At 38.6% G+C, this 22,380-nt stretch overlaps 1 protein-coding gene across 1 annotated transcript in view; it reads right to left on the bottom strand.

Moving 5' to 3' along the window:
* Nucleotides 1–4,507: 4,507 nt before the first annotated feature.
* Nucleotides 4,508–22,380, bottom strand: part of SLC5A8 (solute carrier family 5 member 8) — a 40,094-nt gene continuing 22,221 nt past the window's right edge. Inside the window, exons 8-15 of the mRNA XM_090275356.1 lie at nucleotides 20,183–20,271; nucleotides 18,748–18,860; nucleotides 16,313–16,380; nucleotides 14,945–15,031; nucleotides 13,270–13,478; nucleotides 9,448–9,551; nucleotides 6,082–6,161; nucleotides 4,508–5,823 (exon numbers count right to left, since the gene is read on the bottom strand). Coding sequence (XP_090131482.1) covers nucleotides 5,698–5,823; nucleotides 6,082–6,161; nucleotides 9,448–9,551; nucleotides 13,270–13,478; nucleotides 14,945–15,031; nucleotides 16,313–16,380; nucleotides 18,748–18,860; nucleotides 20,183–20,271 — 876 coding nt within the window. The 3' untranslated portion in view covers nucleotides 4,508–5,697. The remainder of the gene's footprint in view (nucleotides 5,824–6,081; nucleotides 6,162–9,447; nucleotides 9,552–13,269; nucleotides 13,479–14,944; nucleotides 15,032–16,312; nucleotides 16,381–18,747; nucleotides 18,861–20,182; nucleotides 20,272–22,380) is intronic.

Here is a 22,380-nt window from a genome sequence, read left to right as displayed (position 1 = left end):
CCTTGTAAGGGGTGGAGTCTTAGGTATTCGTCAGTAGAGGGCGACCCATTTCACCACGTTGTAGTGCTGTGTGTGTGGGAGGGGTCTGAGAGGGAACAATGCCGCTTGCCCAGCACTTGCCCCTTTTCGAGGCACTCCTCCCACTTCCCTATGGGACTGGCGCCTCTCTAGCTGTTGCCCTGGCCATCGTTCCTAGAGTGGGTGGGTTTGTGGACATTCTAGGAGCTTGGGGCCCCTTTAAACAAGTGGACTCTATTGAGAGACCAGCAGTTTCTTCCTCCGCCCCAACCCCCACTGGTTTGCACAGTCAGAAGCAATGAGCCTTGATTTTCCCTGGTGCTGGCACTGTGAGCTGTGCAGTCTGGCCTGGTGCTAGGAGCGCTCCCCAGGTGTCCCTCCCTACTTTTTAAAATGTGTGACTGTGCGTTCTGCTGGCCTGCAGCTGCTGCTGCCACTGCTGCCACCACCACACCTTCTCCTCTCTGCCCCAGCCTTGCCGCTCTTACCTGTCTGGGTGAGTGTTTCTTCTTTATATATTTTTTGTTGGATTTCCATGCAGCTAGATTTTCTGGAACTTCGGGTTGTCTCTAGTTTTGAGGTAGTTGTATTTCTTCTTAGTTGTGGAGGGAGACGCAGCGTATTTGTCTAGGCCTCCATCTTGGCCAGAAGTCTGGTCCTATTTTAAATTGCACTGTACTTTTGTTACAGAAACAGGGGAGTCCAAAAATCCCCGGAGTTTGCGGCTGGGGGATGTGGAGAAGGAAGCAGCTTTCAGAATGCCTCCACATGCCTGAGGCCGGTGGCTGGTGTCTTTCATTATGCAAAATTGCTTGGATGCTTCCAAGGCCTCAGGTGGATGGGAGGAGTCTTGAACCAGGTGATGGCATGGAAAGCACACAGAGCCTATGTGGGGTTCTGTGAATGGTCGGAACTGTTGGCAACACCCACTGCATCAGAGGACGCAGTCAGGGATATATAGGCAGCTGCGAACACTTTAGGGGGGGCGCGCTCTGGGGCTGTCTCCCTCGCTGGCGGGTGTTCGCAGGGGTGCTCTGGAGAAGGAGAGGAGATCCATGCGGTTTACAGAAAGAAGACAGTTTGCAAAGAGGCTGAGAATCCCGGCGGTTTTGTATGGACAGCTGAAGGGCACCACAGCACAGAAAGGACCTCCCCAATCAGATTGAATGATTGGCAGCTGCTGGTAAAGCTGAACTGTGTTTGGGAAGTAGGGAAATGGTGTTTCTGACCTTCCTAAAACTGGCTAGGTTTGGTAGGGGGGAGGCAAGGATATGTGTAACTGTTAAATAATTTTCTTTTCACTCAACTAAAGTATTAAGAGTTGTAATTCTGGCGGCGGGCAATCGGACCCCTAACTAAAGAGCCCGTGGGTTTGTTTTCAATTGGGGCAGCCCAGGGGTTCTATAACACTTGGTATATCATAGTTACTGAAACATCATGTTCCTTATTGTGTCTTAAATGTGTGAATAGGAGGCTTTGTATTTCCCTACTTCAAAATTACATTATATTTTACTTCTGTTTAGTTCTCAAGTGACATTTCTTTGTAATCATTGAGGATGTATCACATAAATACAAAAAGATAGAAGTTATGAACCAGATTAGAAGACATGGAGGAGAGGATAAAATTTTTCAATATTCATGTAATAGGAGTTAAAGAGTTGTAGAATAGAGACCATGGGAAAGGGGGAATATTCAAAGAGATCATGGCTAAGACATACCCAATATTAAAGATGTTACTTTCTACTTTCAAATATAGTGTTAATTATTATGGTTTCACTCATATGTGGAATCTAATGAACAAACTGAACTAACAAGAAAAATAGAGACAGACTCATAGATAGAGAGAGGGTGACAGCTCTGGGGGTGGAGGTGGTGGTGGAGGGATTGAGGAAAAACAAAAAAAAGACTCATGGACATGAATAACAGTGTGGTGATTGCAGGGCTGAGGTGGTTGGTGGAGGTGGAAGATGGTATAAGGGGGATGAATGGTAAAAATACAATAGAAATAAACTATTAAAACATATTATATATTCTTCAGTGACAAAAATTTTGCATGTTTATTTGCCTACATTTTTATAAACTATATATAGCATATAGGAAGAGTCTCTTATGTGGTAAATAGAGTGGAAATAATCATTGTAAAAGCTGATAAAATTAATTATAATCACTCCCCCACAGACAACTTCAAAGACACATGTAGAGAGTTTAATCAACAAGTTGAAAAATCAGAAATGCAACCATGTTTTACATGATAATCTTCAAGTCTCTCAAGTTTTTTCACAAACAATGGGTACACAACTTAAACATAAAAGTAAATTTTACCATCACTAAATTGTACAGTGAATTTTCAGAAACTAAATGGTCATGCACTCAGTTGACTTCATATCAGCAATCATTATTGGAAAAACATCAGCATTTCCAATACGAATCAACACAGAGTGTAAGTAACTTCCCCCATCTCTGCTCCATTCCTCTTCCCTGTATCTATTGTACATCATGGACAGACACTCAATTGTTAACAATAAACTATACTTTCTGGGGTTTTCATAAATAAAGCAAAATTATGAAATTTTCATATTCATATACTTAATATTTTCTCATCTTAATGTGTGTTAATTCTGGAAATTGTGTTGGGAAACAAAACTCTTTTAAGAGTAGTTTTCATAATTATTCACAATTCTATTGTCCTTAATATTTTCAAAATGCTGTGAAAGTACAGGCCAGTATTCTGCATCTTAACATTCCATATTCTAGTAATATTTACTCTTTACCTACAGATGAGAAAGATCAGTTAGAAAACTCATGGCAATTTCCCTAAAGAAACACAACCAGGTGTGCAACTTTAGGAAAATCAAGCTTGCAATCCTATTTGGGGACATTTGTAATAGTGTAAATAATTTTTAAAAAGTAGAAAAAAGATTGCAACCTTAGCCTCCAGGGCAGGATTTCTCGAATCAACACTATTGCATCTGGGGCAGAACATTTTTTGTTGTAGGGTGTTGAGCACCATCCCTGAATTCTGTCCACTAGATGATAATTATACCTCTTTATCAGCTATAAACAACCAAAAATGTATCCAAATGTTTCCTAAAGTGCAAAATTTCCCCATTGAGAACCTCTGGTCTAGAGAGAAAATGATTGCATAAGCAACTAAATATATGAATAAAATTTATACTTTTTTTACATCCTACAAATAAAATTTTATTCCTCTATGGAGTGAATGTGAGTAGTCTACAGACTTCTTTGAAGTTTGCATTCTCTCTGTTAGATAAATCCTGCTGATCACTAAATATATTTTAATACTTCTATGACACATATTTATCAGAGAAGAAACAATCTCCATATCATTATATTGAAAATTACTAACAGCTCAGTTTTTTTAAACTCTCAAATGAGTTTTGTTTCAAATTTTGATTTCCAATTATATTGAAATTCAAAGTAACACTATTTGAACTAATAAAGTGCTTTCTGATCTTCTACACTCACGTTATTTCTGTGAAGTAGATGTTCAGTGTTTGTTCCATCATCAGGGAGATAAAGAATAAATTCAAGGTCATACAACTTGTCAGTGACAAGATAAAAATATACAATTTATATGGGTTTTTCCTTCCCATTACAGTTGTTGCGATAAAAAATAATTAAGAGCATTAGATTATTTCTTTGATTTTGCCCAAAGATTTAGATAAAATAATTTTAATAATAACAGCATAACTTTGATTTCTTAAGAATTATATCTGGCATTCATATATTTATAAAAGTAAAAGAGCAACAGTGTACAGATGATGTGCTGTAGAATGGTGCACCTGAAACCTGTATAATTTTGTTAACCAGTGTCAGCCCCATATAGTGAATAAAAGGTAAAGAAAGAACTATATCTGAAACCTGGGTATTTACAAAAGTAAAAAATCAACAGTTCCTAATACCACAAAGATATACTTTGGTAAAATAAAGTGGACAAGAATGGAAGTACCTTATCTCTCATTAAGAATACATTGCAAAGCCCCTTGCCAGTCAGATAAGAGAAAAAAATTATTTAAATAACCTGATTTTCATTTCCAAAACTGAAGAAGTCTACAAACATGTGCATTTAGAATTATTAAATAAATAACAAAAGTTCAAATCACACTCACATAAAACAAAAAAGATTGTCTTTCTACTTATTAAAATGTATAGATTTATAAAATTCAATATATGCTTAAAAATATATTGATTTAAAAATAACATCTGTACACATATAAAATATATGACTACGTTATTAATTTAGGTGTTACATAAATCTGTTTTAGATAAATGCTACCTCCTATGTTTTTAAAAATTTCTTAATGTTTTCAATTGGCAACCGTAAATATATAGAGTATGCTTACCTAAATATCAGAAAAAGAAGAAAAAAATTTTTAAATTATAAAACAGTTTAATGTACTTAAATATTTCTGAAATTATTTTAAAACATTGTAAAGCTTAAAAAATTCTAAATATCTAATGTGAGCACTGTAGAGAAAAAAAGTTATCGATGAAAGCCTTACTAAACTCTTAGCTAGATATGTAGCAAAATAATGAACTTCAAGACTCCTACTTGAAATGTTACAACATGGAATAAAGCATACATTTCGTAATCCCAGAACATTAAAGAAAAATAGTAGTGTTTGCCTACGTAATTTAGCTCTTTAACTGGGAGAATATACTAAAATTTAGGATTTCTAAGAATATGTATCATTACATTTACTTGATTAAAAAGTAGTTGACATTCAAAAATTCAACTTAATAGCATTCAATGTAATTATCAATATAAACTCCAGGGAGCTTAACCATTTTTAATCATGTAAATGTCCTTGGGTCACCAAATCCATGAGTGACTAGACTGGAAGCACTTTAGTCAGTATCAGGCTCATGGGTGTTTATAATTTATAGGCTGAGGTTTAGTGAACCAGGATGTGGGTTAGCATGATTCACATGATGTTTCTCAAGATAATAGAGAAAACAAGAAATTAGGAAGGCAAGCAAAGGTCAAGTGCACAACAAAATCAAAGTTGACAAGTAAGAAACTAAGGATGCATATAAGACCCAGAGTCTAAGAAAGGCAATATAAACAGCCAGTGGCCGGGAACTCTAGCTGACAAGTGAAAAGGAGTTAAGAATAGAAGCATAGCACCAAGAAGACTTGATCATTGGACCCATATTCTGTCCCAAACAACATGCTTCTTGATCACCAACTTCCTGAGCCAGAATTGGTTCTAAGGCTAATATGTGCTCATTTCAATATTTATTATGATTTTTGGAAAACACCCAACACTTATATGCTAGCACTAAAAGCATGGGAAATATTTTTATTAATGCTTAAATTTAAGGATATGCTTTTGACCATAAAGCATGTGTGTATACGTGTGTATTAGCCTTTCGGCACATAGGGAGTCATAACTTTCTCACAACTATAGCTTCACAGGAATAAAAAAGTGAGAGCAGGAAAAGTTGATGCAGATACTCTGAATTCCAGAGTAGCATCAGTTAATGAGGGTAGTAAATGAGGGAAGTCAGAACTTTGCTTTAACAAAATTTTATCCCCCCAAAGTTTCCCCTAAAACACTCATGATAGACAAACAAAATGTCTAAACCTGATTGAATTATCTTAGAAAACATAAAAATCTGGGACAGTGTGTAGGATCATCTAGTATCACAGTTGCATCACAAATGAGTCCCATTGATCTTGCCGCTTTGATCTGTGAGGTTCAGTTCAATGTGGTTGAAAGCAGGATTATCAGTGCCACCATCTTCTACTGGATGAGATTTATAGCTTAAAACATGCTCCTTCTAAAAGAAAATGTTAATATTATAATTAGAAAAAGGAAACTGTTCATCCATTCAATTCTAAATAGTTACTACTGCTTTTCTTTCTCTAAATCAGCTTTGTAGTCTTCCGATGGAAAGAGATAACAAAAACAGATCATGAAATAGGGCAAAGACTTTCCTTGTCCATCAGAGTTCAAAGGCGTGTGAAGACCAACTAGTAATCTATTTAGGTGATAAAAGCAGTTTTACTAATTTGAGGAAAATAGAAAGCCAACTTACTTTCTTAAAAATGTCAAAATTGGATAAAACATCCTCTTTAGTTAATAGAAATTTGCGGTCTAATTTTTGTTTTCTTCCTCCTGAAAAATAAATACATTATTTACATTATTCAAAGGATACCTATAACTACCCAGAGACAGTCCATCATACAGGCATTTGACTTGTGCACAAACAGTGCTGGAGACTTAGCCCACCATCTCCCTTCCCACAGTCGGTCTCATTCTGCAAGACTCTCGCTGTGATCAGTATGAGTCCAGAGTTTCACAATAAATGTAAGCCAACTGCTGCATCTGGTACTCAACCAGATGACAAGTCGGCTGGCCCAATACTGGTAGGAAACTGGTTTAAACACATCCTCCATGATCTACCAATACAATACCAAACCATCTGCCTCTGCTTTGGATGGTAAAGTTGCCTTTCCTCAATTTGGTGCCTGTGAATGTAGATGTGTGTGAAGAAATGCAGGAAATTATGAACTGTTGAATATATTATTTAAATAAAAACCAACAAGATGATTGGTATTTGATCCAATTACTCTTTCCTAAGATTTTGCTTTGGTTTGTTACTTTAGTTGTGGGTCAAAGAGGATGGTTTTAAAACTATGTGTCTCAAAGAGTGGCTCTCAAACTACCTGTACACAAATCACCTAGGAGAAGTGCTTAAAATGCAGATTCCTAGACTCCAACCTGGAATGACCCAAATAGAACCTCTGGGGAGGGGCCACTGAATTCTGACTTTTGCCAGATTTTCAAAGTGATCATTATGCTGTCAAATGTTTGAGAAGCACCACTTCAGTAAAAATACTAGGTTTTTCATTATGGGAACCTTTGCTCTTCTCAAGATGAGATCAGATGAGATTAGATGAATCCACCCGACATTATCGCCTACGACACGCTAGAGACTCCATCAGGGGCTAAAGAGGCAGAGGTGAATAAAACCACCAGTGCACTCACTGACAGTCGACAGTCTACTTAGGGAATTATTTACCCCACTTTACTGATGAAGAAACAGACTCCTGTGCACAGTACGTGATGGGGTGAAGCTAAAATGCCCATCAAGTCTGTTTGCCCTGTTCTTACAGATTCCTAGTAACCTACAGAAGATATTAAATACAATTCCCAAGGAGCATCAGAATTTTATGTTTCTAGATTTTTCCAAAGTGCTCACCGCTGCTGTGGAGTGGGAATGTTATTTATGAAATTTATAAAGTCGAAGTGTTTTTAATCAAACCGGATGCCTGTTCACCTGGAGAGAGCATTACTTTTTAAAACAAAATATATAGTTGTATATGGTTTTCAGAATCAGCATTTAAGGGGGGAAAAAGGATTTCTCTAAGACCCCATTCTTAAAGAAACAAAATGGGTTAAGTATGGACCAGAAGTCTGACAGTGAGGAAGGTGGTTGGCTGTATTCCAGAGCTTTAAAATCTGTCTTAATATACGGGGCGTGACAAAAGTGGTTTACAGTTGTGAGTATGCATAACACTGTTTATTCTTATATTATTATTTATTGTATTATTTTCCATATGAACAACTATAAACCTACTTTTACCCCACTCTGTATATCAAAACAGACAAGAAAAAAAACCTACTGTGTTGGTAATTTTATTTATGGGAACAAAGCCCAGTCTTTTTTTGAAAAGAAAGGGAGTAATTTAAAACAATTGTTTGAGAGATAACAAATAGCTGCAAACTTATTATAAATGGGTAATATTATACATTGTAATACATATTATTAATATAGTAAGTATAATTATATTAATTTCACCAGCGATTATTCATATAATTTATTAATTATAAACACAAGTGTCAGAAGTTTGGAAGATAGTGCTATTCAGGTTGCAAAAAACAATAATTAATAGAAGGATTCATTAAAGTGTCACAGGACTGGTAGCTTTGAACAAAGACATCACACATACTTGGACAAAGTGTAGGATTTCTAACTAGTTATTACGCATCTGATAAAGAGAGCAGTGGAGCTGCCTCGCTTAGTTTGGCTGCTGTGGACGTATATGTGTGGGGGAATGTGGGAAATTAGAGAGCCTGGCACTTGCCACCAACTCCACACTACTGCCCTGGTCCAAGCCACTGTGACCGCTCACCTGATTACTGCCATAGCCTCCTACCTGCCCTCCTTCCCTTACAGACTATTCTCAAGGCTGGATCAGAGTGCTCCTTTGAGAATTATTGGAAAAGCAATTGAAGAAGATATCCCATGTCATAGACCTAATAGGAACAGAGACGGAAAATAGAAGAGAAAAGATAAGAAAATTAGAAGAACTGTCCAAGACTCAAACATTTTAACTTACCGGAAGTTTCCAGAAAGAGAAAGCAGAAAATAGCAGGAAATCCCAAAAGAAATAATATAGGAAAATGCCCCAGAACCGAAGATCATGGGTCTTCAGACAAAAGGACCCTACTGACGGCCTTGGGCTGGGCAGTCACTGTGAAAGGGGCCACGCGCAAAGGGCTGACAGGTAGCACGACGCTGGCATTCTCAAAAGAAGCACAGCAAGCTGGGAGAAAATTACGACATCCTCTCACAAACAGGAAACTTATTTGCAACCTAGGATTCTCTACTCCAATAAACAATCAAGTATAAGGGAGAATTAAAGACATTTTCTTCAGGCATGCATCATTTCCAAAATCTCTTCTCTTTTCCAGGCGCTCCATTCAATGAAAGGAGTCAACAAGAGTTAGGAGTAGTAGGGGGCAGATTACAGGGCATCTAGCCCAGGAGGGAGACCAGGGGAATTCAAGAAGTGGGGACAAACTGCAGTCCCAGGATAACAGTTCTACAGCAATCCCAGAGAGCAGTGTACTATGTATATTATCCATTTGATTTTTAAAATTATTTTTTAAAGTTTATGAACACCTGAACATAGCCCTCACACACTACTTAATATAAAGCTTATAATCATTATTCCTTACATGGGTGTACTTCTTTACAATTTACAAAGGTCAGTGTGGGACAATGACACGGGGTGTTGTAACAATATATGTAAAATCCCTAACATTGTAGTAGGGATATACAATTTCTTTTGAGCATTTTATTTTTGTCTTACAGCAACCCGTGGGATAGGCAGGGCAATTATTATTATTCTCATTTCACCCATAAGATAGCTAAGGCTCAGAGTAGCTATATAGACTTCTCCAAGTTCAGGAAGCTAATACATGGCAGAACAAAGATTCAAACAGAGATGAGTCTTCTGCTTTCCAATTTTCCATGAGTAACATGGAATAACTAAATTAAACTAGCTGTAAACAGGACTATAGTGAAATAAGATAAATAGTTATAAAACAGATACAGTAAAAACTGATGTGAAGGTAAAAAATAATACAACAATACTGATGTTTAGATAGTCACCTGTTGGTAAACTGATGAGCATTCCCACAAGTAATGTTACCAAAGTCCCAAGGGTGCTGAAGTATAGATATGATAAAGAATACCAGTTATCCATCAGTGGAGTCCTAAGAGAGAGCAAAACATAACTGTAAGATTTCATGTAATGTTACCAGCAACTAAGGGTGTCAATAATCCTCATGGCATGTCTAAATATAATACCTAATAATGATTTTAATGTCATAATCTGCTGTTTCAATTTTGTTATTGGATCAAGAATGAGAAGTATGACTTAACCTTCACTCTATACTATGATACCAAATGTCCACGTGTGATCATTCAACTGTGATTGATGTCCCAGACACTGTTCTTGTCATTGGAAAGTCTATCATTAAAAAGGTAGATAAGGTGCCCTGGCTGGTGTGGCTCAGTGGATTGAGCGCCAGCCTGCAAACCAAACCAAAAGGCCGCAGGTTTGATTCCCAGTCAGGTCACATGCCTGGGTTGCAGGCCAGGTCCCTAGTTGGGGGCGTGCAGGAGGCAACTGATCAATGTATCTCTCACACACTGATGTTTCTCTCCCTCTCTTTCTCCCTCCCTTCCCCTCTTTCTATAAATAAATGAATAAAAATATATTTTAAAAAAGATAAGGTTCCTGCCCTCATAAAGTTTACTTTCTAATGGGGAGATAAATACAATAAACAAGTCACCTAATTAATAAATATAATAACTTCCTACTTATGCAAAGTGCTGTAATGGAAAAGAAAACAAGGTAATGTGATGTTAATAAGGTGGAAAGAAGAAACTACAACCTGATGTGGGGTCAGAGAAAGCCTTTGTGAGGAAGTAGCATTTGAATTGAGATTTGAACAACAAAAAGCTCTGGAAGAAGGCATCCTAGAGAGAGGTAAATTAAACACTAGCAGATGGAAGCACAGTGAGCACATACTGGGAACTTAGAAAATAAAACCTGAATCTGGGTAACTGAAACCCAGCCGCTAGGTAACCAAAGGGCGTCTTATTTCATCTTCGCTGAAATTGACTTATGTATGATTTCCTAAGATGCCGTGTGGATCCAGGCCTTCCTGCCTTTGTGTTTGTTGTTTCTCCAGTCTTCAATGTACACTCCTTCCTTCTGTCACTTCTCCCCACCTTGTTCACCTGACTAACTCTTGCTCATGTAATATTCTTCCAAGGACGTTTCCTTGACTCTATGCAGGAACAGTTAGGCTCCTCCTCCTCCTGGCTTCTATCCATGATAGCCTGGGGATACCACTTAACTCAGTGTATTGTTCAATAGCTTATTTCCTTGTCCAACTTTCTTTCTGGTCATTTTCTGTGACAAGAATGACCTTCCAGTCCTTCTGCCTCTAGCCAGCCTCTGCATTCTTTGGCACTACACCTCTGAAGTCTTCATGCTAATGTACACTCCAATTTTGTGTATACTCATTCTTTTAACCATTATTTACCAAGTATTTATTAGTTAGTTACCAGGTGCTAGCTATTACACTTATTGTGTTTATGGAATTAATTGTTTTGTATATATTAATCATCTCTCCAGCTTAATAATAAATTCCCGCAAGACAGGAACCACAGTGAATGTGAGGGGAAGACTTTCTAGGGCTATTACATGAAGAGCCAGCCCAAGGCTGAGTACATCGTTCATACTTATAACTTTTTGTTTATTAGCCAAGTTATATTATAAATAAAGCCCTGGCTGGTTTAGCTCAGCGGATTGAGCGTCGGCCTGCGAGCTAAGTGTCGCTGGTTCGATCTTCCAGTCAGGGTACATCAGAGAAGGAAAACTCTGACTCCAAAAAACCTCCGCTGCCTTGCGGCATACCTCTTCTGGGGAAAGGCTAAGGGAGTAAACCCCGACAGAAAATCCGGAGCCGGAGTCCCTAAGGCGGTTTGACGTTGTAGTCAACACCGGCAACTCCTGCGGCGCACCTGAAGCCAAGCTGTATCGACTCCGTCTTTCCCTTGGACCCTTCAGCTGCGAAGAGAGGGGGGGTCTGCTGCATGGGCAACAGCAGACCCTCCATATCACCCTGCCCAGGCTCTGTAGCTTCAGCTCCACTGGAGAGGACACTCCAGCGTCATCGCAAGATGTCAATTCAACACGGGAGGAGACAGATGCCGTGTCACTCCTGAGTCGGACTGCACAGCCATTCTCGGCGGTGCAGATAGACACTTAAGAAGCTACACCATCGTCTCTCGAGACGGACGGCTGCCGACGATTATAAATAAGCTAACATATAAAGGTGATTATTATGGTGCCAGGCACACAGTAAACCTCAGATGATCTATTTGTTTCAGGAATGCAAATAACCATTTTTCTTAGATTCTTGAATTAAGAGAGATGTTTACATAATCAGAACAAATGATAAGCAAATTTGTGAAATTAGTACATCCTGAACATCCTCCCACTTACTCTTCCATTAATCTTTCTCCCTATCTGACTCTATCTAATGACATCCCAGCACAATCCTCATCCATGCCTTCACGTCTGTCCAGACTGCTCCCTGAATTTCCTTCCCCCTCTCCCCACAGTAGCCCGCCTAGTCAAATCTCTCTAAATATGCCCCAGGTTCTGGAATGACATTTAGTCTCTGTGCATACAGAGTTCCAGCCTTGAACTCCCACTGACAAATATTCTCATAGCTGAATTCCTTCCGGGACATAAATCACTAATAATTTCACATTACTTCTCCTGAGGGAGAGATCATGTCTTGACCCTAAAAGAAAGGTTCTCTAGTGGTTTCATTCAGAGCAAGCTAGAACTGGGTCAATATTTTGAGGGCAGTGGCCTCATCTTTCCAGGCCTTGTACATATCCATGGGGATTATGCTTTCAGGTTGGACATTCACACAACTGACTCTTGGACAATGACGAGGCTTGGGCAGGGACCCAACCACCTGCGTTGTTGAAAATTTGCATATAACTTCTGCTTCCCCCTAAACTTAACTACTAATGGCCTTACCAACAACATAAACAATAAACATATATTTTTGTATGTTATATGTATTATATACTGTATCCTTAGAATAAAGTAAGCTGGAGAAAAGAAAATATTAACAAAATTATAAAGAAGAAAAAATATGTTTATGGTACTGTATGTATTCATTGAAAAAAATCTGTGTATAACTGAACCTGCACAGCTCAGACTTGTATTGTTCAAGGGCCAACTGTATATCCACTGCAGAAAGCCTTGTCTCACATCCACGGTATAATAAAACACTCATCGACCAACAGGTCTACACAATTTTATTAAATCAGGCAACATCAGTATCCAGAGGCTCAAAAGTGTACTGCATACTGAGAACTCTAGCAGGGAGATTTCAGGAGCAACTCATTGCTAGTGCTCTGAGGATTTGGAATCTTTAAAACTGAACAAATAGCAACTTCCAACATATTTAGATAATGGTAACTTTTAGTCAGTAAAAGCTATATACTTCAAAGACTATATAAGCAATGTTTTTTTTTCCGTAATTGAGCTTTTCATTTTAAAAGTTTTTTAAGTTGACAAAGACAATTTTTCATTCAACTAGAGTTGGTACTTCATAGCATTTACCCATAATGGAATTTTATTTTTTTGTTCTTGTTATTATCCAAGTCTTCTCTGGATCTGTATGTAAGGCACAGGTTTCTATAGAAACTAAGAAAACATGGCTTTTTATTTTGCTATTTCTGAGCAAACTATTACAGCAGAAAGCCACTGGGCTCTACACATTTCAAAATTATGCAAAAACTGCCATGTTGCAGACAAGACAAAATGAAACGAGGGTTCTCTCCCTGTCACATACATTTTTAAAAATTATGACATTATAAAGCTTAACTCAATACCTTTCAACACTGTGGACTTGAAAAGCACCAGTAGAAAATGGCATTTCTGTGGTTGTCATCCAATGTGTCCCGTTGCCTGTGCTGTTACTACAGCCAAAGGTTTCAAGAGGAAGTGGCATGGATCTCTCAGGAAGTGGAGGGTAAAGTTGAGCTCCAATTCCAACCCAGAAAGAAGCAGCAAATCCAGCCATCAGACCAATAAGTGCTCCCTGTAAAACAAGAGAGTTTAAAAAAAAAAAAAACAGTTTGCTTTGAGATGGAAACTAACATGAGAAGGTTAAGCCCAAAACAGTCTAAGCCAAATTTACCAGCTTCCTCCTGAAACTGTTACCCCTCACAAGATCCCTCCCTTGTCAAAGGCACCACTGGCCTCTGACCCCTCAGCCCCGAGGACTCTGTGACCCCATTCCCTTTCTTCATACCCCCATCTAGCCAATCACCGAGTCCTGACCATTTTTCTTTTTATGCGTCTCATAGTTCCATTTCTTCCATTCCGTTTCCATGGCCAGCACGCTGCTCTGGCTTCCTTGTCCCTCACACCCAAATAACTACAACAGTCCTATAGCTGACGCCAGGCCAGACCTATTTTTATTTAATCTGTGAACAAATGGCATCCCACGTGAGCCACAGACAATGAAGAAGAAAGCAAACACAGAGTTCATGCCTGTAGTTGACAACGCGCATGACAGAACTGTGCTGCAGGGTAATGGGGGGGGGGGGCGCAAACAGCGAGCAGCTTTCACAAATGACGGCAACAGAGCATACAACCCAGCCAATTATTTCTAAAGACAAATGCAAATGTCCTCTCTGAAGACATCTGCTTTCCCAGTCTGTGGAAGAGTTGGGTCCCCTGCCCTTGCTTTTTATCAGTAATCCAGGTGCTTTGCCAGCTCTGGAATGATTTAAGCCCTCGTTCCAAATGATGGGACGAAAGTAAACCTGGAGCTGGGAAGCCCCCTCCTCTGGGGTGGAATTTCGCTCCTTTCTTTAAGAATAATGATCAGAGAGCACAGCCTGTACCTCAGGCTCCACACAGAGAGGACAGGGAGGGGTATTTGAAGTAAGGGGAAAAACATCAGCAAAATTACGATGGGAGAAGAGAAGGCTGCTGACCAGAGCAGACGACTTCTGTCAGGGACAAGGACTGTGAGCTCTTTCATTAAGCTCGAAAAGCAGAATCAGGTTTCTTTATTTCTGATGCCCCAACACTTAGTGCAGCTTTAAATACCAGAAGTGGAAATATTCTGGTCAAGGTGGTGAAGACCTTATTGCTTCTCTTTGCTGTACTCTGGACATTCATAGGTATCCTCAGCTCTATGCTCCTTAAATCTCTCATAGCTGAGCCTGTCCATCTCCTCCTTGAATTGTTAGTGGTTAATTTTCAAGAAGAGAAAAAGATATGCACGAGAAATGTTGCCTTTTAGTTATAGGGTGAACATTTGAAATTGCACTATATTGTTCTGGCAGTTCCCATTGAGCTTCACAAATGCAGGTCCCAGTGCACGGTCCTTCATTGCACACCCCAGCTAAGCTGACATGAGTAATCTAAGTCATTGAGACAAGTCACAGATGACGGATGTCACAGGAACCACATCTTTACAACTGAGAAAAAATTGTAAAGCCGCTACTGTATTTTGGAAAGAAAGTTTTACACATATTCCTTCTTTACACTTACAATTGAGTTGGCAAAGGGAACCAAAATGCCCAGAGAAAACAAGCCCAGAAGTGGTCCACCGATCATGCCAATTATGCTGAGTGCTGCCTACAAAAATAACATAAAGCCAGCAATTAGAAATCTCAAGTCCAGAGTTAAAATGTTTCCAATTAATTTCATCAGGATGAGGATTTAAAGTATTCAGGCTCCCCCCAAAAGGCATGGCAGCCCGTTATTGGCAAAGAGATGATCAGAACCTGGAAACTTCTGCTTCTTAGTGTCAAGTACCCACATGCTCCTTCAGGTATCCTCAGTAAGGTAAGCAGAGTATGAGGGAGGCGGAGCCTCAGGGGGCAGTGGGACCGCCCACATGAATGCATAAGTCAGAAGTGACAACACACCTCCCAGTCTTGACCTCAGTCTCACAGACTCTAATAATCAATCACGTCATTCCTTTGTGCTTTCATAGTCTCAAAATCCTGCTCAAAACAAGATTGTAGATAAGTACTGCTAAGTAACCACAGATGGCAAAGAAACCCAACCCCATCCTTGGTTCCCTAAGTACAGAACTAGAATGAAAAACATGACTTAAAAAAAAGATGTATCAAATCATGTAGAAAGAGATTTAAAATCTGACGAGTGGCAACCTTTGCTTTAAGGTATAGATGTCAATATCATGATAGTGAAGTTTACGATGTGAAGAATGGAGAAATGCAAATAGCTGAAACTCCCAGGAGATCTGTGTTCCCAATAATCACAGAACCATAAAAGAAGCATCAGGGACACATTAATTTGTTCACAGAGAAAAAGCCTATTTATGAACTAGGGAGAAGTGTGAATATTGGTGACAGAGAACGAGTTTGAGGTGGATGTGGACTCATGATATGATCCTAGGAGGTCAGTTCACAACTTCTCTTGAAGCCAATCTCGAAAGGTTGCATACTATGTGATTCCATTTATATAACACTTTCAATGGGGCAAAATTATAGAAATGGAAAATAAATTAGTGGTTGCCAGGGGTTAAGGAGAAAGTAGAAGCAGAAGGGAAGTGGGGGTGGCTATATAAGGGCAACAGGATGGATCCTTGTGATGATGGAAAGGTTCCATCTCTTGACTGTATCAATGTCAATGTCATGGTTATGGTGCTACACCACTCTTTTGCAAGATGTTACCATACCGTTGAAGGAAAGCAGGTAAAGCTCTCCATTACTTTTTACAATTGCATGTAAATCTACAATTACCTCAAAATGGAAAGTTTAATTTAAAAATTTTTAAAAATAATTTAGTCATCTCTGTTCCTTTATATGGTAAATATATAAAAAGAATGGTCACATCAACATTAAAAAGAAAATGTGATTATAACTCAAAGCTCTGAGGATCAGCTCTTACCTGCAATAAAGCCCCCATTAGTGATGCCAGAGCCGCCATTCCAATACACAGGACTCCATACAGCACACCTAGAAAGATGATGTAAAAGCCAGTGTAAAGTCCAGGCCCCAGTGGATTAGAATTCTTAATAGAATAAGCTAGCACACCTTTGATTCAAAGTGGGTAATACGATTGTTGTGAAGAATGGCCACATACATCAGAGCCAGCTGAAAAGGGGGAAGGGTGTTTTCCTACAGAATCAGCAGTGTGTGGAGGAAAGAAAATCCTGTTATTGTGTCCAAGGATTAATTACAACATTAGGTTATATAAGTAAAGAACCCCTAGAATTAACTATAGAAATTGTAAAGCCAAGACCTATTGTGTTGTTAATCTAATCCTCCATCATCATTTTTTAAATATAAAATAAGACTCAAGTCTCTGTTTTCAGGTTGCCAAAAATAGGACATGATTCAACACTGCCCTGTGCTACATGGTAGGGGCAGGCAGTATTCAACACTGGAAATTAGAGTCTCCTGATTTTAAGTGTTCATTTCTTCTGGGGAGTGGCAATCCGCACAGAGGAGTGGTTTAGGACCTTAAGCCCTCTCATAACCCCCACCAATGGCCCAAGCCTTCCTGTGAAGCCAGAAAAGAAAGGCAATTTCAAGACAAGTATCATATTCTCCCTTCTGCTAAAATTTCCCCAAAAGCTTGTTTGTAGAAATTCTGTAGCCACCACTGGGGGTCACATTCTGGGATTTTTTGACTTTCAGTGTTTTCCAGATTTTCTCCAAGTACATGCTTTACTATTTTAATTATAGAAAAACTTATTTTTTTAAAAAAAACCTTTATTTTTAAAGACTTCCATTCAGCAAAGATCACCTGAAGTTAATCAATATAATTTCCCACACATACAACTCAAAATACAGAAAAACGAATAAGAAATTTGCTCATCATAAAATCAGTGCATTCCTTGTATTATGTTATTTCTATCTTACTTGCACTAACCCTCACACCTTTGTTAAATATATTGGGTAAATAATATTGTCACAGTTAAATTAACTAATTTTTTGCAAAGAGCTCTTATTGCAATGTTTTTTTTATGTCTCTGAATCCTAATATAAATTTTATTAGTTTGAGTCTTCTCCGTTTGATGGCTCACGAATGGTCACCGTTATGAATTTCAGTATTCAAAGTTATTGAAAACAGTCAAATCATCTGCCATATTCTTCTTGATGAAGTCCTTACTATAAATACCTCAAGAGGATAATTTAATATAAATCTCACTACTAATCATCAGCTGTATCATTTTCTGAGCACCAGCTAATGCCTCTTATTTTATATGCATTATCTCTAAACCTCCCAGTATCCCTGTAAGGTGAGTATTTTCCATATAAAGAAAAGGAGGCTCGAAGGGGTTATTGGATTTGCTCAAGCCTAATAGCGAGTAAATTAATGAAGCAAGATGGGGTTTGTCTGGCTTCAGAAGCTTCTATTCATTCTACCAAACACCCAGCTTCAATAATCCCTTGATAAGCCAGACTAAACACTCTTCAGGAAGCACTGTATCATTCTAAAATGATGCTCCAGGATTAAAACTGGGTACATAATAAAATGATGCAATACTATTTAAATTTAGGGGACAATGAAGAATACAAATTAAGCACTTATTTCAGGTTATAATCATGGTAGTTATATATAGAATTGTGGCTCAAAACAGGATATTATTTATAATTTCTTTGACAGTTTGTTAGCGTTGTTGTGCTAATGTTAAAGATTCTTTATTAAAAATGTTAGTCAATCATTCTAAAACATGCACACCCAAGATGTTGAAATGAAGAATGAAGTACACTAGGCAAATTTCTTCGAGTCAGATTTTACATTTGGGTCATCTGGAAACTGGAGACCTTTAAACCTTTCCATTCGAGCTGATGTTTAACCCCTAATTAGATTCTATAATCTAAGAATAGAATTTGAGCACTCCTTGCACAATTTTATAGGCATCTCTAGGACAATCCATGTATATAGATGAAACACAATCAAGTCAGGTCAAAAGTCATAATGCGGTTTATTTCCCTTCAATTCATACACACAGACTATTTACCTTAAACTGACAGCTCCTTCCTAGGTAATGTAGAGAAAGTGTGATTCCTGGTTCCAAACTAGGATACTTCTTAAAATTTTGGTCAGAGTTGAAAAGGAAAGGAGTTGTATTTTTTCTTTTTTTTCTGTGGCTAAGATTTTAACAGACTTGGTTAGGAAATTGTTCTTTGTGGTTCCTGACAATTAACTGCTTGGTGTTTCTCCCAAACCTTAATGGCAAACATGTCCTCTAGGCATACATATGTGTCTATATTTACACACAGAGGTTCTTACTCTGTTTCTTCCATAGAAAAGAGTATCTCCAAAAATCACCTCCCAGTGCTCAGAACTGAATTGTGAAAACAAAAACTTACTCATTCCTTGGGAGATCCAAGAGAGAGACCTTTCTGAGAGTGAGCTGAAGTGGGGTTTGACTAGATCTTCCACAGTGACTGCTGCTAAGGCGTTAATACTCGAGGACACTGTGCTGTAAGGAAAATAAAACATTTGATTTATAATATTCAAACTTCAGTAATACTTTAAGAGGGAATGAGAAAGGGGAAAACAAACCGTTACAGTACTTTTGAAATATAATCAGATTTCCACTATATTATTTTTAGTGATCACGGCATCCTCTTCCTAGAAGCTGTTATCTAAGAATGATTCAGGCGACATTTATAGGCATAATAGTGAAAAAGGATAACTTCATGTTGCTTCCATGTTGCAATTAATCCTCAGTGTTTATGGAAAGAATCTACATACATTATGCAGTATTATTATATCGTCGGCAGCCGTCCGTCTCGAGAGACGATGGTGTAGCTTCTTAAGTGTCTATCTGCACCAACGAGAATGGCTGTGCAGTCCAACTCAGGAGTGACACGGTATCTGTCTCCTCCCGTGTTGAATCGACATCTTGCGATGACGCTGGAGTGTCCTCTCCCGTGAAGCTGAAGCTACAGAGCCTGGGCAGGGTAATACGGAGGGTCTGCTGTTGCCCATGCAGCAGACCCCCCCTCTCTTCGCAGCTGAAGGGTCCAAGGGAAAGACGGAGTCGATACAGCTTGGGTTCAGGTGCGCCGCAGGAGTTGCCAGTGTTGACTACAACATCAAACCGCCTTAGGGACTCCGGCTCCGGATTTTCTGTCGGGGTTTACTCCCTTAGCCTTTCCCCTGAAGAGGTATGCCGCAAGGCAGCGGAGGTTTTTTGGTGTCAGAGTTTTCCTTCTCTGAGTATTATTATATAGTGACTTCAAAACATACTTTTCTTTGTGCACAGAAGGACTGTCATGAGTCCTCACTACCATAGGCCGTAAAGATCAATAACATTAATTTCCTGATTCCTCGTTAACATATGCTGTAGTTTGTTAATAATAAGAATTCTCTGGAGCAAATGCAGAAGGCAAGTGCAATGAATAAATTCAAACAACGTATATATTATTTTGCTTGTAAATAGGAAATTTTAATTCTAATTTTCCATTTGACCATACTTTAGCCACATGTGCATTTTAAACCAAGACTGTAGGCACCTGTTTTTTGATAGCTACCGTCACCACTCACCATCAGTGTGACTCTGGAGGGTATGTGATAGTGTGTTAGGTAGCAGGGACCAAGTTAAAAGTGCAGGCTGATAACGGACTGCAAGCCCAGAGAGGAAAGAGTCAGACGGCCGGCAGACGCTGGAGCAGACTGCCTCCCATGGGCCATTGGTGCCCGTGTACAGAATCCCGCTTTATCCCCACAAATATCCAATAAAAAACAAAGAAAGGGAGCAACAGGGAAACCGTGTATTATTAGAGTCAAAGTACATACCTTAACGTTCCACTGTAAGCACAGGCCACAAAAAGCCCAGGGAGTCCTGGATAATCTTGCAGGATGTCCAGTACTAAATACGGCATGAGCTGAAAAATCCCAAAGTTGACTCTCAGTCCCATTTGCTACCAAGTAAAATTAATTAATGTTTCATTTACCTTGTGCTTTTCAAGAACTAAAGGTAGCTGTTTCATACAGCTGAAGTTTCCAAACACCTAAAATTAAACCCTTTAACTGCTAAGACCTAAAGAAAGAAGAGCATGGTAGTTAGGGCTACAGGCTCGGGATTTAGACAGATGTGGCTTTTTTTTACTTAATTTTTCTGAGCCTCAGTTTCCTCATCTGTAAAATAAGGGTAATAATACTAACCTCACAGAGTTGTTATAAAAGATATATTAGATAATCTATGGAAAGCTGTTAGTACAGTACATGGAACACAGTAAATGCTTTATAAGAGGCAGCTATTCTCATTCTTTGTGATAACAAATCAACTTCAAATACATATTTTACACACCTTTGTGCAAAGCAGTGTTTACTTAACATAACTGTACGGGATGACTCAAGTCTATCCTTGTGAGCTTCGATCACTGCCCAGGACCGAAGGTGCAATTACAGCCGCATGAGAAACAGTGACAAGTGGAAAGCAATGTCAGCAAAGTCCTGACACTTGCTTCTTTTTAAAAATTCCTGATACAAGCTGGAATTTTTGATAAATTACTTTAAAAATAAATATTAAACAAGGATAGGAAGGTGTATGACTTCAGCACTGTTTCACAGTAGTCTTAAATAAAAATGAATTTTTAAATCAAAAGGGGCCTATGCAGATTATTTTCCAGAAAAAAAAAATGTCCTCTCCTTTGCACTGAAACATTATTAGTTCCTTCTCCCATAGTACAGGGTGAATGACAGTGCCTATCTTATCAGGCTGTTTGATTTCACTTAACAAAGGTTTATTGATGGGATATGGAGGAACGTCCTCCGTTCCTTCGAGGGTCTGCATTGAATTGCTCTAGCAATGCTTCCTCCATGTTCCCCAAAGTTTACTAACTCTTTATTCACAGATAATGGCAACAGCACTTCTCTCTCTATGAGGCTAAGACCCAATATCTGTAAACTATTGTAAAAGTCTAACTTCAAGCAATATTCTACATATAAGCAAAACCAAAGTGTCTATTGTTAGTGTTATAACAAGAACTAAAATCTTCTACCCTGTCATCAACTTTCTTAAAATATTTGGTGTGATATTTCATATTCTGAAGAGTCCCCTCAGGTATAGACAGAATCAATGAGGTAAAATTGATGAGAGAAAATTAGTAAACCTCTATGTAGGTATTAATCCTGCTTCCTCCGGGTGAGCTCCTGCAGAGTGGAGCAGAAATGCATCTTTGCATTCCTCCGTTAAGACTTTGACCTCATCTTCTGCCGACTGTGCCTTATTTGTATTGTACCACCAGGGAAATGTTAGCTGAATTAACAACACAGTACTGAAAACAGCCTGTAAGGAGAAACGTCCTTCTTTTTCAGAAATTAACCCCCACCCTCTAAGTGATTGGTGGGTGCATGCGAGACCCTTGAATGGTTCCTATGACAAGGAACCTCAAGATTAGGAACTTGTAGGGTGTTGTTGTTGTTGTTGATGTTTGTTTGTTTTTTTGCCCAGGGTAAGGGGAAGGTATATTTAAAAAAACAACATTAAAAAAAAAATCCCTATTGTCTTAATGATACAAACTACAGACTTCTCTGTGCCTCAGTTTCCTCATCTTTAAAAGGGAGACAATCTATCTAGAACCTGCCTCAGAGAGTGACTGTGAGAATTAAGAGTTGAAATTTATACATAGCACTTATGATAGTGCTGACCTAAGGCAAGTAGCTGATGAATGCCTGCAGCTGTTCTTATTTATTAGCCATGTGTCCTTGGGCAGTTTATACAACCTCTCTGAGATTCATTCCTTCCCTCATCTATAAAATTAGAATTACAAGGTTGTGAGCATGAGCTAAAGCATGCAAAGCTCTTTGCATAGAATCTTATCATATAGTTGGTATTCAATAAATGTTCACTTAATAGATCCATTTCTCTGTCACTTAAAAACTGACAGGTAAGGGGAATATAGTCAATATTATAAGTTTGCATGGTGACAGATGATCACTAGACCTAGTGGGATGACCACATTGTATGGTATAAAAATGTCAAATCACTA

Source organism: Furipterus horrens, unplaced genomic scaffold (genome assembly GCF_987537825.1).
Source record: "Furipterus horrens unplaced genomic scaffold, mFurHor1.1.pri manual_scaffold_4, whole genome shotgun sequence".
In the NCBI taxonomy this organism is placed as follows: Eukaryota; Metazoa; Chordata; class Mammalia; order Chiroptera; family Furipteridae; genus Furipterus; species Furipterus horrens.
Note: the sequence above shows the minus strand (reverse complement) of the source record. Positions and strands in the feature narration are given on the sequence as shown.